Source organism: Primulina eburnea, chromosome 13 (assembly GCF_022965805.1).
Source record: "Primulina eburnea isolate SZY01 chromosome 13, ASM2296580v1, whole genome shotgun sequence".
In the NCBI taxonomy this organism is placed as follows: Eukaryota; Viridiplantae; Streptophyta; class Magnoliopsida; order Lamiales; family Gesneriaceae; genus Primulina; species Primulina eburnea.
In genome coordinates, this window is record NC_133113.1 from 25,069,272 (window position 1) to 25,083,278 (window position 14,007).

The 14,007-nt window shown below is 35.4% G+C and overlaps 1 protein-coding gene across 1 annotated transcript; it reads left to right on the plus strand.

Annotated features, from left to right (window-relative positions):
* On the plus strand, positions 1–3,586 carry LOC140810891 (uncharacterized). The gene is made up of 2 exons (XM_073168796.1): positions 1–264; positions 2,461–3,586. The coding sequence occupies exons 1-2, from the start codon at positions 150–152 to the stop codon at positions 3,351–3,353; spliced, it is 1,008 nt and encodes a 335-aa protein (XP_073024897.1). The 5' UTR covers positions 1–149; the 3' UTR covers positions 3,354–3,586.
* The last annotated feature ends 10,421 nt before the right edge of the window (positions 3,587–14,007 follow it).

A 14,007-nucleotide genomic window follows, 5' to 3' on the forward strand; every position in this document is an offset into this window, starting at 1 on the left:
TTAAACTTTTACAAATAGTACACGTGCCTCGACCACTGGACGAGGTCCCGAATCTCAGCCCAGGAAACCTTGGGTTAGCACTATTTTAAGTACGTAATCGGGCATTCAACCCCATTTCGAGATTGCCTTTGTCCTTTGCTGTTCTAAGAATGGGCAAATGGAATCGGAGATATCTGCCCAGGAAGAAGAGCAGCAGATACGGCCAGTACGAAGAACACGCACCGTCTTCTTCAAGATCCTACGACACCCAATCAAATTCTTTTGGTATTTATTTATCTTCTTGTTAATATGACTGTTATCATGCTTCACTCGTGTATTATTATTATTTTTTTTACTTTTTTTTTGTCAAGTATATACTCTGTGTTAAAAATTTTCCTTTGTGCATTCGGGATTGCGAATATGGATCGAATTTTGAACATAATTTGAAGAAAGTATAAGTCGGTCTCTGGGTTTTCTTGGATTTATGTTTCTTCTTTTGAAGTGGGAAATTTAGGATTTGAACGAAGGATTTCGGCTAAGATTCAGAGTGATGGTCGTGTTTTTATTGTTTTATCTCTTATCTAAGTGTATTTTTGGGTGTCTTGAATTCCGTATTAGTATTATGTGATTTGCTGTATCTGTTTGTTTGTTTTGAGATTCAAGATTGTTTTTTTGGTCTCAAACATTTTATTCATCCAATCCAACTTTTTATCACTTGATGGTTGTTTATTTACTGTTTTATTTCTCATCTGGGTAAATTTATTTATTTCTTTATTTTTTTGGGTTGGCATGGAAAAAAACAATTTTTTTTTGGGTTTCCAAATTTTCTTAATTGTATTGTGTGATTTGCATTATCTTTTTAATTATTTTGAGATTCAAGATTGCATTTGAACCAAAATATTTTATTCATTCAATTTTTATCATTTGATGGTGGTTAATTTACTTTTTTTTTCCTTATCTAAGTAATTTTTTTGGGCTTTTCGAAAAATTCCCTAATTTGCACTTGTAATACCTGTTTTTTTAGTTTGAGATTAAATATTGTGTTTGGGCTCAACCATTTTATCCTTTAGCTTTCGATCTTTTGAACATTTTTTTTTATAAATTTGTTCCTTCCATTCGTTCAAGCTTTAGAAATTGCTTGGATTCACGTAAGTATATTAATCCCCAGCAGCGTATTTTCGTCGAGGATTTGAGTTCTTATCTTTTCTGTATTGTTTAGTTGCCATTAGATAGCACAGTTGTTTCTTGATTCCTGTATTATCACCTGATATCGCCATTTGATATTTTGGAAGCTGATGGCATCATTATAATTAAGCTGCTTCTGACATGATGAGAAAAATGATTTTATCTGACTGAGGTGGTAGGCTTGCTGGATATGCTCTATGAGGTCAACTTGTTTGAGCGATATTTATTTCCAGTTCTATCTTTTTTTTGGTGTCTGTATCCTACAAATATAAAATATGTTTGGAGAGGATATTCAGCTTCGAAATTTTTTAAAACTAACGTTCTGTTACTCTGATTTTGTTACTGCAAGAGGTAAGCTGTAATTTTATTAACTTGTAGCCAAATCTTACTGACAATTGACTTGGTTGAGTTTATGAACTATCGTGATTTGATTTTTCCTTCTTTTAAGTACAAAAATGGAATTGCAGAGTAGCTGTGAGTTGGTTCCCTTGAAGTTATGATGTTCTATTAATAATTTATGTTGATTTAGACATATTTAAATTCCACTGAGTAGTAGTTTGCACGAACGCTTCGCCTGCATAAACCTTGAAACTTCTGGTTCTGTTTTCAAGAGTCAATATGACGAAGTGCTTAAGAAAGAAATGGTAAAGTACGAGGATTGAATGGAGGCTTGTTTGAATATGCTAAGGCGTTATTTTACACTAATCTTTTTACTTTTACCATATTTCTACTATATTAGTTTGATCCTCTTTTCTTCAGTTTTTTATTCTCAAATTGTCTTCATAGTTTTGCAATTAAGAACATCTATTTTCCCATGTATTGCTATCACGTACTTATTTTTCCACTTTTTCCTGGAATAACATTCAGTTCCTAGACAATTTTATTAGTTTAATGAAGTTTGGAAACTCACATCAAATAAATTATTAGTGGCATGTTCAAATTTCCTCTGCTCTTTGGACTTTGATACGGATTTTAGAGGGCTGATCTTCAAAGGGGCAAATACCCTATAAACCAATAACTATTTATTATTTTTTAACAAACACGCCCCCCTTGTGTGACTTGAATTCAAAAGCGATTTCCCGGGAAACCAACTGACTATTATTTGACTCATTGGCTGCCACGATAACAAAAAAAATGCCTGAAGTTATTTCCTTGCCGGTGCATATTTTGATAAAACTTTCCATTAACTATTTTGTTTTTTATTTGGTTTCTCACTTTCTACTACAGTTACTATATTGTATCTGGTTTTCCTTGTAACATATGGATTCTGATGTTTGTTGCATCATTATCTTGAAGGTATTGAAGGTAACCGGGTGCCGTCATGGGAAGTTGATTATTGTAATTCCTTGAAGATTCCATGGTATAAGATTTCGGCTTCCAAAAAGTACATTTACTGTTATCCTACCGTACTAAATTGGGATGATTCTGCTGGAAAAGAAGCATTCCATAACGCGAAACAACGATACTGGACGATGATCAATGGCTTACCCTGTGTTAACCCTTTACCCGACCCTGATATGTTCATTGATGAAATTGATTGGAACCCATTTTTGGATCCTAAACTGATGACAGATATCGAGACCCTTTATTTTAATCCAGATAAATCCCACACGGTTGACAAATTGGAAACCATAGATGAAGAGGTTGAATATGCTCAATCACCAAATGATACAAACCAATGTACTAATAACCCTTGGGAAAAGGATCATTTACACAACTCTCCCAGTTTCAAAGATACATTACGGGGATGGAAGCAGTATCATGATCCTTGGGAACAAGGCCAAGATAAAATTACCGATTCCTTGAAAGATAATGGATGGAGAAGTGGGAATGATTCTTCAGGTTGGCCTGCGTGGCCTGATAATGCCAAGCCTTCTAGTCAAGGTGTGGCTGGACAACAAGAAGGACGGGAACATCGGGGTGCCGGAAATTCTAATGATCAAGAATTCAGGAACTGGGGTAATTGTGGATATTCTCAGTCAAACGACTGGTCTACTGGTTTCCGAGAAAGAGGTAGGAGGGATGATCGGAATGGACCAGGGATTTCGAGGGAGGAGCCAAATTGTTGGGATCAAGGCAGATTCAGGAAGGGGGATGGATGTTTGTCGTTTCGTGGTAGTGGCCGGAAGAGGGAAAGTTCTTTCCAGTCTATTCCTAACTATAAGAGCTCCAGGTATCAAAGGTTATAACCATGGAGATGGCGCTTGGAGATTTTTGGCACCTATGGAAATGACCTTTTCTGGAAAATTATTACAGGGTTCCTCCATTTTTGTTTTGACCACACAAGTAAGTTTTGTATTTTATTTGGTTGTTCACATCCAAAGGGCATAAACTCTTTCACTTCTTGGATTAAAATATCAATGCATAATTGACATACTATTTCCTTGTGACAACATTGGGATAAAAAGGAATGGTTCATCTATGATTTTTGAGTGAGTACCGTCTCACGGATCTTAATCTGTGATATGGGTCAACCCTACCCATATTCACAATAAAAAGTAATACACTTAACATAAAAAGTAATACATTTTCATGAGTTACTCAAATAAGAGATCCGTATCACAAATACGACCTGTGAGACCGTCTCACACAAGTTTTTGCCATGATTTACTTCATTAACAAAGATTGAAGAGCCCAATAGAAGATTGATGCTGAACTGTGGGTACTTTCCAATAATTTTTTTTTTGTGTCTTATTTAATTTTGTAATTATAAATTTGATTATGATATTATAGTTATAGTGGTAATGTATACTCAATATTATTTGGTTAAAAAAGTGATATTATTTATAATTTAATTTAACATATTGCAATGGGTTCACTAAGCAGTGTGAATATTTGGATAAGATAACTTAATGGTTCAAGAAGGTCTAGTGGGCAATGATCATAGTTCCGAGTGGGAAAATGAAATGAACCTGAATAAAATAAATATGAACTATATAATTTCCTTTAAAATAATCAATTTTGAAAATTAAAATGATCATATTTTATTAATTAATAGGCATTTGGTACAAAATATTGTCCATATTTTATTGCTTCAATACCATAACGAAAAGGATCTCTCTTTAATATCAACGGATATCAATAATATTTAAATATTTTACCAATCGATACGAACAACCGAAAATAAGTGGTTCAGTGGAGGCGGAGACCATTGAGATCTAACCTGTGAGAGATGTACGGGACGACCAAATGGGTGATTGTACACCATAACATATTATAGTGAAATTTTGTTTACCTTGCATGTGGTTTTACCGTGATAATTTTTAGGGGTTTTCCACTTAAATCTTGATGTTCGGTTTTATACTTTATTTTCATATTATTATATAAAGATCCCGCACTGAGACCAACAAGTGCTATCAGAGCTTTGGTTTATTTCTTAAAAATCTGAGTATGCTCAGCGGTTGCAGCTTAGACTAATCTTTCAAATAAGAAATTTTTTGTTAAGATTTTTTATTAAGGAAATATTATTTTGTCCAATCTACTAAATTATTGTAGACATAATGATGGACATGTACGAGATAGCAAAGTTCAATGAGAGCAATTTAATGTTGTGGAAAATTAAGATACAAGCAGTTTTAATAAAGGAGAATTCTTTGGAAGCTATTGAGATAGACCAAGGGAAATAACGGATGATTAAAAGTTGAATGAGATGAATGATAATGTTTTTGCCAATTACAATTGGCTACAACAGACAACATACTGTCAAATATCTCAGTACTGTCAAATATCTCAGATAAAAACGACAAAAGATATTTGGGACTATGAAAAAAATGTATGAGGTCAAGTCACTGCACAACAAGATTTTCCTAAAAAAGATGCTTTATACTCTTCAGATGGCGGAATCCTCATCGATTACCGATCATATAGACACATTAAATACTTTATTTTCTCAACTCACTTCTATGGTTATAAAATAGATTAAAATGACCGCGTGGAGCTTCTACTTCAAAGTCTACCAGATTCATATGATCAAATTATCATCAAATTAACCAACAATATCCTTATGAGATCTTTAAAATTCGACGACAACTTAACTACTGTTCTTGGCCAAGAAAGTGAAAGAATGAGGAAGATAGGTTGTGATACGAATCTGACCGATCATGACATGCTAAATCATGGGAGGAGACCCTAGACATGTGTGTTGTCTCGATCGTACAAGCTTGATGATGATTAAAGATGAAAAATCAAGCACATTTGAACGATTGAAAGAGATTAATGAAGCATTCCATGAAGAGGTATCGAGCAACAAAGAATTTGAGTGCAAAATTAACCCGAAAGGTAGCTAGGACACGCCCCAAAGGCCAGAAACACGTGCCCCAACACGTCTCTGTGCGAGGGCAGCGCGCCATAGCGGTCAGAATTGAAGCCAATATGGTGGATAATCCAAGGGAATGGTGGGTAGATACCGAGTCCAATAGTCCACATCTGTGATGACAAAGAAATATTCGGATCCTACACTTCTGTAAATGATATGAAATTTCTTATGGGAACTCTACGACGTCTGAGGTTGTAGGGATTGGAAAAGTAGTATTCAAGATGACTTCTTGGAAAGAGATATCGCTGAGAATTGTGCTGCATGTGCTAGACATTCGAAAAAACTTAGTTTCTGGATCCTTGTTGAGTAAGGCTGGTTTTAAGCTTGTGTTTGAATTGGACAAATTTGTCCTGATTAAAAATGATGTATTTGTATGCAAATGGTACCAAGATAATGGTCTTTTTAAAATGAATGTAATGAATGTTATCCGCACGAGGCGAAGAATAAAGTTAATGATTCTGTTTACTTGTTTGAAAGTTCTAATTTATGGCATGAAAAATTAGGATATGTTAACAACTTACAAAGACTTGCAGATTTAAATGTACTACCTGCATTTAAAAGAAATACACGAGATAAGTGTGAGATATGTGTTGAAGCAAAGATGACCAAAACTCTACTCCATTCTGTCACAAGAAGTACTAAGCCACTTGAATTGATTCATACTGCCATATGTGATTTAAAATTTGTACAAACTCGAGGTGGGAAAAAGTACTTCATAACGTTCATTGATGATTGCACAAGGTTTTGTTACGTCAATCTATTGAAAAGCAAGGATGATGCTTTAGAAGCTTTCAAAAATTCTAAGAATGAGGTCGAAAATCAATTGAGTACAAAAATCAAAATGATTCGAAGTGATCGAGGTGGATAGTATGTTGCTCCACTTGAAGAATTCTGAACTATCTCTGGCATAATTCATCAAACTACAACACCATACTCACCTCAATTCGATGGAGTTGCATAACGTAAAAATCGTACTCTTAAGGAGATGATGAACACGATGTTGATAAATTCTGGTTTACCTCAAAACCTGTGGGGAGAAGCAATCTTATCTACAAACCATATTCTTAATAAAATACCACACAAAGGGAAAAATTAAAATCCATATTAATTATGGAAGGGACGCAAACCATCTTACAAATACCTAAAAGTGTGTGGGGGTGGGGGGGGGGGGGGGGGGGTTTGGCAGCCAAAACATTTTAAAATTGAACCCAAAACAGTTGACTGCATTTTTATTGGATATGCATATAATAGTAGTGCTTATAGGTTTTGTTGTGCATAATTCAGCAATTCCCGATCTTAATGAAGAAACAATTATGGATCAAGGAATGCAATATTCTTTGAAACCAACTTTCCTTGTAAGGAAAGAAAAAAAAAGGTTCTAACAAACGATCATATGAATCTACTGATGATTCCATAGAAATCAATGAGAAACCAAGACGTGGTAAGAGAGAAAGAGTTGAAAAATCCTTTGGTCCTGATTTTCTGACTTACATGTTAGATGATGAACCGAGAACTATTCAAGAAGCTCCTTTTTTTGGAAAGAAGCAATAAATGATTAAATATATTCCACCATGCATAATCATACTTGGGAGTTGACTGATCTCCCTCCGAGTTGTAAGCTTTTAGGATGCAAGTGCATCTTTAGAAGGAAATACAAAGAAGCTGGATCTATAGATAAATACAAAGCTCGATTTGGAGCAAAAGAGTTCAAACAAAAGGAAGGATATAACTTCTTTGACACATACTTTTCGGTCACTAGGATTACATCCATTCATGTTCTCATAGCTATCGCTGCATTGCATAACCTGAGATTCACCAAATGGATGTAAAGACAGCTTCTTGAATGGAGAACTGGAAGAGGAAAAATACATGGAATAACCCGAAGGGTTTGTCGTACTTGGACAAGAAAAGAAGGTGTGTAAACTACGGACTCAAACAAGCACATAACGATGACATGAAAAATTTGACAGTACAATGAAGTTCAAATGGTTTCAAATCAACGAATGTGACAAATATGTCTATTTTAAAGGTAATGCAAATACTTATGTAATTGTCCTGCCTTTATGTAGATGACATGTTGATTATGGGAAGTAATCATGAGTTCATTATAAATACCAAAAAAATGTTGAAAAATATTTTAATATGAAAGACTTGGGGTTATGTGATATTATATTGGGGATTAAAATCTCTAGAATACCTGATGGAATTATTTTATCACAAACTCATATTGAAAAGGTACTTGAAAGATTCAGTGCCTTAAACAGTCAATCCTGCTAGAACACCTATAGATTTAGGCATTCATTTAGCAAAGAATCGAGGAGAACTCATCTCACAACTTGAATATGCAAGGACAATAGGTAGTCTAATGTTCTTGACTAACTGTACACATCCAGATCTTGCATATACAGTAAGCAAGTTAAGTAGGTTCACAAAGTAATCTAAAAATGGATCATCAAAAAGCTTTAACGAGAGTCCTTGGATATTTAAAATATACATTGAACTATGGTTTGATATATGCAAAATATCATGCAGTTTTAGAACGATAATATGATGCCAAATGGATATCTGACACAAAAGACTCCAAGTCCACTAGCGCGTATGTATTCAATATAGGTGGATGAGCAGTGTCACAGAAATCTTCTAAGCAAACATATATAGCTCGATCCACCTTGGAATCCGAGTTCATTGCCTTAGATAAAGCTGAGGAAGTAGCCGAGTGGCTGAGAAATTTCCTAAAAGATATTTCTTGCTGGAATAAGCAAGTGCCTTCCATCAATATTCATTGTGATAGTCAATTGGCAATAGGAAGAGCATATAGCAGTATGTACAATGGTAAGTGTTGGAACTTTTCAAGTTCGCAATCTTGATTATGATGATAACAAAACTTGTTAATTGTGTTACTAATGATCTAACTTAGTTATGAAGAATCTAGGATCACTCACGAGATGTTTACATCGCAAAACTGAAGACATAACTGATCGCACAAATTGAATCAGTCTAACTGGCTACGTCATTTGAGCAGTACAGCTGGTTGACCAGTTGATATGTGATTCAGCAAGAAAACCTCAGAAGCCTGGCCAGCCGAAGGAGTGTTCAAATGATGAAGAAACCCAGCTGATCAGTCCAACTGAACGAATGTGAAATCAGTTCCACTGACGAGTAAACTCATTTCACCAGCCCAACTGAAAGATCAGTTTAAACTGACCAATACGAAGCATTAGTTAGAATCCTTCAGTTATGGTTGATGATAAATTCTTTCGAGTGGATTCCAGCTGTGCGAGAAGGTACAAAGCCATTATCCAATCAAAGGACAATAATGGATGTTGCATCAGAGAATTAAAGACAAAACGCTTCAGAGGGACAGTCAAAAAGACGAGACACATAGTCCAAGAAGCCGATTCAAATGCAACGGATACATAAATGAGTCTCAATGTACGATCAGCTTCTTCCGCCTATATAAAGAGAAGATCGGTGAAGACTCAAATAACAAAGGAACACATATACAATACTAAGAGAGAAAAGGGCACGCGCAGTTGCATATCAGCTTTCAGAAACACTTAAGCCCAGAGGAAATTCTTCATCGTTGTATCAGCTTAGTTTAGAAGTCACTTTCCCTCAGTGTGTGGGAACATTCTTGTTCAGTTCTCACACACATACTTACTCTCAATACCACCCAAAACAGTCTTGCACAAAGACGTTAAACTTGTGTATGCAGTCTTTCTCACATAGACGTTAAATAAGTGTTGACTGGAAGCTGCTGTTTTCAGTCGTAGCTAGGAGTTTAGTTTAGGCAGTGGATAAGTCCTAGCTGAGTGGGCTTGTACATGTAATTGTATAAACCAAAGTCTTCTAGTGTATCCTATCCGTGGAGATAGAAGGGTGACGTAGGAGCAGTTGAAGTATCTGAACATCTATAAATATATCTTGTGTATATAATTGATTAACTATCGCTTTAAAATCGTTTTGATTTAAGTTAGAGTCTGCTCGACAGGTTGGGTAAGCATTAGAGGGAACCAAGTTCAAAGCAGTTTTACTCGTTTCTCTAGCAAATTGAACTCACAACTGACGCAAGCAGTTCACGCCGTCAAGACAACCAGCTGATTGTATATCCAGTTCTGTCACCAGAACCAACTGATATCTGATGTTGTTTAAAATATGCTATTGTTGTAGCAATTTTTCCCTTTCTCAACTGATGTATGTACTCATATGCAAATACATGAAAGTTTATTCAAATAAAATATCATGATTATTCAGTTATGTCTCTTTGTGATTGAATAGATATTCTCATTTATCTTGCCTATGATGCTTGAATGATTAAATGACTAATTAAATAATTCTAAAATACGGGCTTTCATTCAGTTCCAGAGGGGGAGCGTTCTTTTTAACTTAAAAACTTGTATTAAAATTCATTTACTCTTTCAGTTAACTGATAAATCTGTTTAAATTCTCCTTTCCTTTCTACTCAGTTTTAAAAGAGGATTTTTCTTTTGTATTCAAAATCTCTTTAATTCAGTTGTTAAGAGGGAGCTTTCGACAGTTTGAATGTACTAACTCTTAAACTGAATATATTAAGATTAACTGCTCAAGTTTTGTAACCATCAAAAAGGGGGAGATTGTTGGAACTTTTCAAGTTCGCAATCTTGATTTTGATGATAACAAAACTTGTTAATTGTTTTACTAATGATCTACTTTAGTTATGCAGAATCTAGGATCACTCACGAGATGTTTACATCGCAAAACTGAAGACCCAACTGATCACACAAATTGAATCAGTTTAACTGGCTACGTCATTTGAGCAGTACAGCTGGTTGATCAGTTGATAGGTGATTCAGCAGGAAAACCTCAGAAGCCTGGCCAGCCGAAAGATTGTTCAACTGATAAAGAAACCTAGCTGATCAGTCCAACTGAACGAATGTGAAATCAGTTCCACCGACGAGTCAACTGATTTCACCAGCACAACTGAAAGATCAGTTGAAATTGACGAATACGAAGCATTAGTTAGAATCCTTCAGTTATAGTTGATGATAAATTCCTTCGAGTGGATTCCATCTATGCGAGAAGGTACAAAGCCATTATCCAGTCAAAGGACAATAATGGATGTTGCCTCAGAAAATTAAATACAAAACGCTTCAGAGGGACAGTCAAAAAGACGAGACACATAGTCCAAGAAGCCGATTCAAATGCAACAGATACAATAATGAGCCTCAATGTACGATCATCTTCCTCCGCCTATATAAAGAGAAGATCGGTGAAGAATCAAATAACAGAGGGAGCACATATACAATACTAAGAGAGAAAAAGGCACGCTCAGTTGCATATAAGCTTTCAGAAGCACTTAAGCCCAGAGGAAATTCTTCATCGTTGTATCAGCTTAGTTTAGAAGTCACTTTCCCTCAGTGTGTGGGAACATTCTTGTTCAGTTCTCCCACACATACTTACTCTCAATACCACCCAAAACAGTCTTGCACAAAGACGTTAAACTTGTGTATGTAGTCTTTCTCACATAGACGTTAAATAAATGTTGACTGGAAGTTGATGTTTTCAGTCGTAGCTAGGAGTTCAGTTTAGGCAGTGGATAAGTCCTAGCTGAGTGGGCTTGTATATATAATTGTATAAACCAAAGTCTTCTAGTGTATCCTATCCGTGGAGATAGAAGGGGTGACGTAGGAGCAGTTGAAGTATCTGAACATCTATAAACATATCTTGTGTATATAATTGATTAACTATCGCTTTAAAATCGTTTTGATTAGTTAGAGTCTGCTCGACCAGTTGGGTAAGCATAGAGGACAAGTTCAAAGCAGTTTTACTCGTTTCTCTAGCAAATTGAACTCACAACTGACGCAGCAGTTCAAGCAGTCAAGACAACCAGCTGATTGTATATCCAGTTCTGTCACAGAAACCAACTGATATCTGATGTTGTTTAAAATATGCTATTGTTGTAGCAATTTTTCCCTTTCTCAACTGATGTATGTACTCATATGCAAATACATGAAAGTTTATTCAAATAAAATATCATGATTATTCAGTTATGTCTCTTTGTGATTGAATAGATATTCTCATTTATCTTGCCTATGATGCTTGAATGATTAAATGACTAATTAAATAATTCTAAAATACGGGCTTTCATTCAGTTCCAGAGGGGGAGCGTTCTTTTTAACTTAAAAACTTGTATTAAAATTCATTTACTCTTTCAGTTAACTGATAAATCTGTTTAAATTCTCCTTTCCTTTCTACTCAGTTTTAAAAGAGGATTTTTCTTTTGTATTCAAAATCTCTTTAATTCAGTTGTTAAGAGGGAGCTTTCGACAGTTTGAATGTACTAACTCTTAAACTGAATATATTAAGATTAACTGCTCAAGTTTTGTAACCATCAAAAAGGGGGAGATTGTTGGAACTTTTCAAGTTCGCAATCTTGATTTTGATGATAACAAAACTTGTTAATTGTTTTACTAATGATCTACTTTAGTTATGCAGAATCTAGGATCACTCACGAGATGTTTACATCGCAAAACTGAAGACCCAACTGATCACACAAATTGAATCAGTTTAACTGGCTACGTCATTTGAGCAGTACAGCTGGTTGATCAGTTGATAGGTGATTCAGCAGGAAAACCTCAGAAGCCTGGCCAGCCGAAAGATTGTTCAACTGATAAAGAAACCTAGCTGATCAGTCCAACTGAACGAATGTGAAATCAGTTCCACCGACGAGTCAACTGATTTCACCAGCACAACTGAAAGATCAGTTGAAATTGACGAATACGAAGCATGAGTTAGAATCCTTCAGTTATAGTTGATGATAAATTCCTTCGAGTGGATTCTATCTATGCGAGAAGGTACAAAGCCATTATCCAGTCAAAAGACAATAATGGATGTTGCCTCAGAAAATTAAATACAAAACGCTTCAGAGGGACAGTCAAAAAGACGAGACACATAGTCCAAGAAGTCGATTCAAATGCAACAGATACAATAAATGAGCCTCAATGTACGATCATCTTCCTCCGCCTATATAAAGAGAAGATCGGTGAAGAATCAAATAACAGAGGGAGCACATATACAATACTAAGAGAGAAAAAGGCACGCTCAGTTGCATATAAGCTTTCAGAAGCACTTAAGCCCAGAGGAAATTCTTCATCGTTGTATCAGCTTAGTTTAGAAGTCACTTTCCCTCAGTGTGTGGGAACATTCTTGTTCAGTTCTCCCACACATACTTACTCTCAATACCACCCAAAACAGTCTTGCACAAAGATGTTAAACTTGTGTATGTAGTCTTTCTCACATAGACGTTAAATAAATGTTGACTGGAAGTTGATGTTTTCAGTCGTAGCTAGGAGTTCAGTTTAGGCAGTGGATAAGTCCTAGCTGAGTGGGCTTGTATATATAATTGTATAAACCAAAGTCTTCTAGTGTATCCTATCCGTGGAGATAGAAGGGGTGACGTAGGAGCAGTTGAAGTATCTGAACATCTATAAACATATCTTGTGTATATAATTGATTAACTATCGCTTTAAAATCGTTTTGATTAGTTAGAGTCTGCTCGACCAGTTGGGTAAGCATAGAGGACAAGTTCAAAGCAGTTTTACTCGTTTCTCTAGCAAATTGAACTCACAACTGACGCAGCAGTTCAAGCAGTCAAGACAACCAGCTGATTGTATATCCAGTTCTGTCACAGAAACCAACTGATATCTGATGTTGTTTAAAATATGCTATTGTTGTAGCAATTTTTCCCTTTCTCAACTGATGTATGTACTCATATGCAAATACATGAAAGTTTATTCAAATAAAATATCATGATTATTCAGTTATGTCTCTTTGTGATTGAATAGATATTCTCATTTATCTTGCCTATGATGCTTGAATGATTAAATGACTAATTAAATAATTCTAAAATACGGGCTTTCATTCAGTTCCAGAGGGGGAGCGTTCTTTTTAACTTAAAAACTTGTATTAAAATTCATTTACTCTTTCAGTTAACTGATAAATCTGTTTAAATTCTCCTTTCCTTTCTACTCAGTTTTAAAAGAGGATTTTTCTTTTGTATTCAAAATCTCTTTAATTCAGTTGTTAAGAGGGAGCTTTCGACAGTTTGAATGTACTAACTCTTAAACTGAATATATTAAGATTAACTGCTCAAGTTTTGTAACCATCAAAAAGGGGGAGATTGTTGGAACTTTTCAAGTTCGCAATCTTGATTTTGATGATAACAAAACTTGTTAATTGTTTTACTAATGATCTACTTTAGTTATGCAGAATCTAGGATCACTCACGAGATGTTTACATCGCAAAACTGAAGACCCAACTGATCACACAAATTGAATCAGTTTAACTGGCTACGTCATTTGAGCAGTACAGCTGGTTGATCAGTTGATAGGTGATTCAGCAGGAAAACCTCAGAAGCCTGGCCAGCCGAAAGATTGTTCAACTGATAAAGAAACCTAGCTGATCAGTCCAACTGAACGAATGTGAAATCAGTTCCACCGACGAGTCAACTGATTTCACCAGCACAACTGAAAGATCAGTTGAAATTGACG

Bases quoted from the DNA above. Each gene is read 5' to 3' on its own strand.
- LOC140810891 (XM_073168796.1), top strand. From the start codon at position 150: ATGGGCAAATGGAATCGGAGATATCTGCCCAGGAAGAAGAGCAGCAGA. The intron at 265-2,460 runs GTATTTATTTAT...ATTATCTTGAAG, and splicing joins CACCCAATCAAATTCTTTTG to GTATTGAAGGTAACCGGGTG.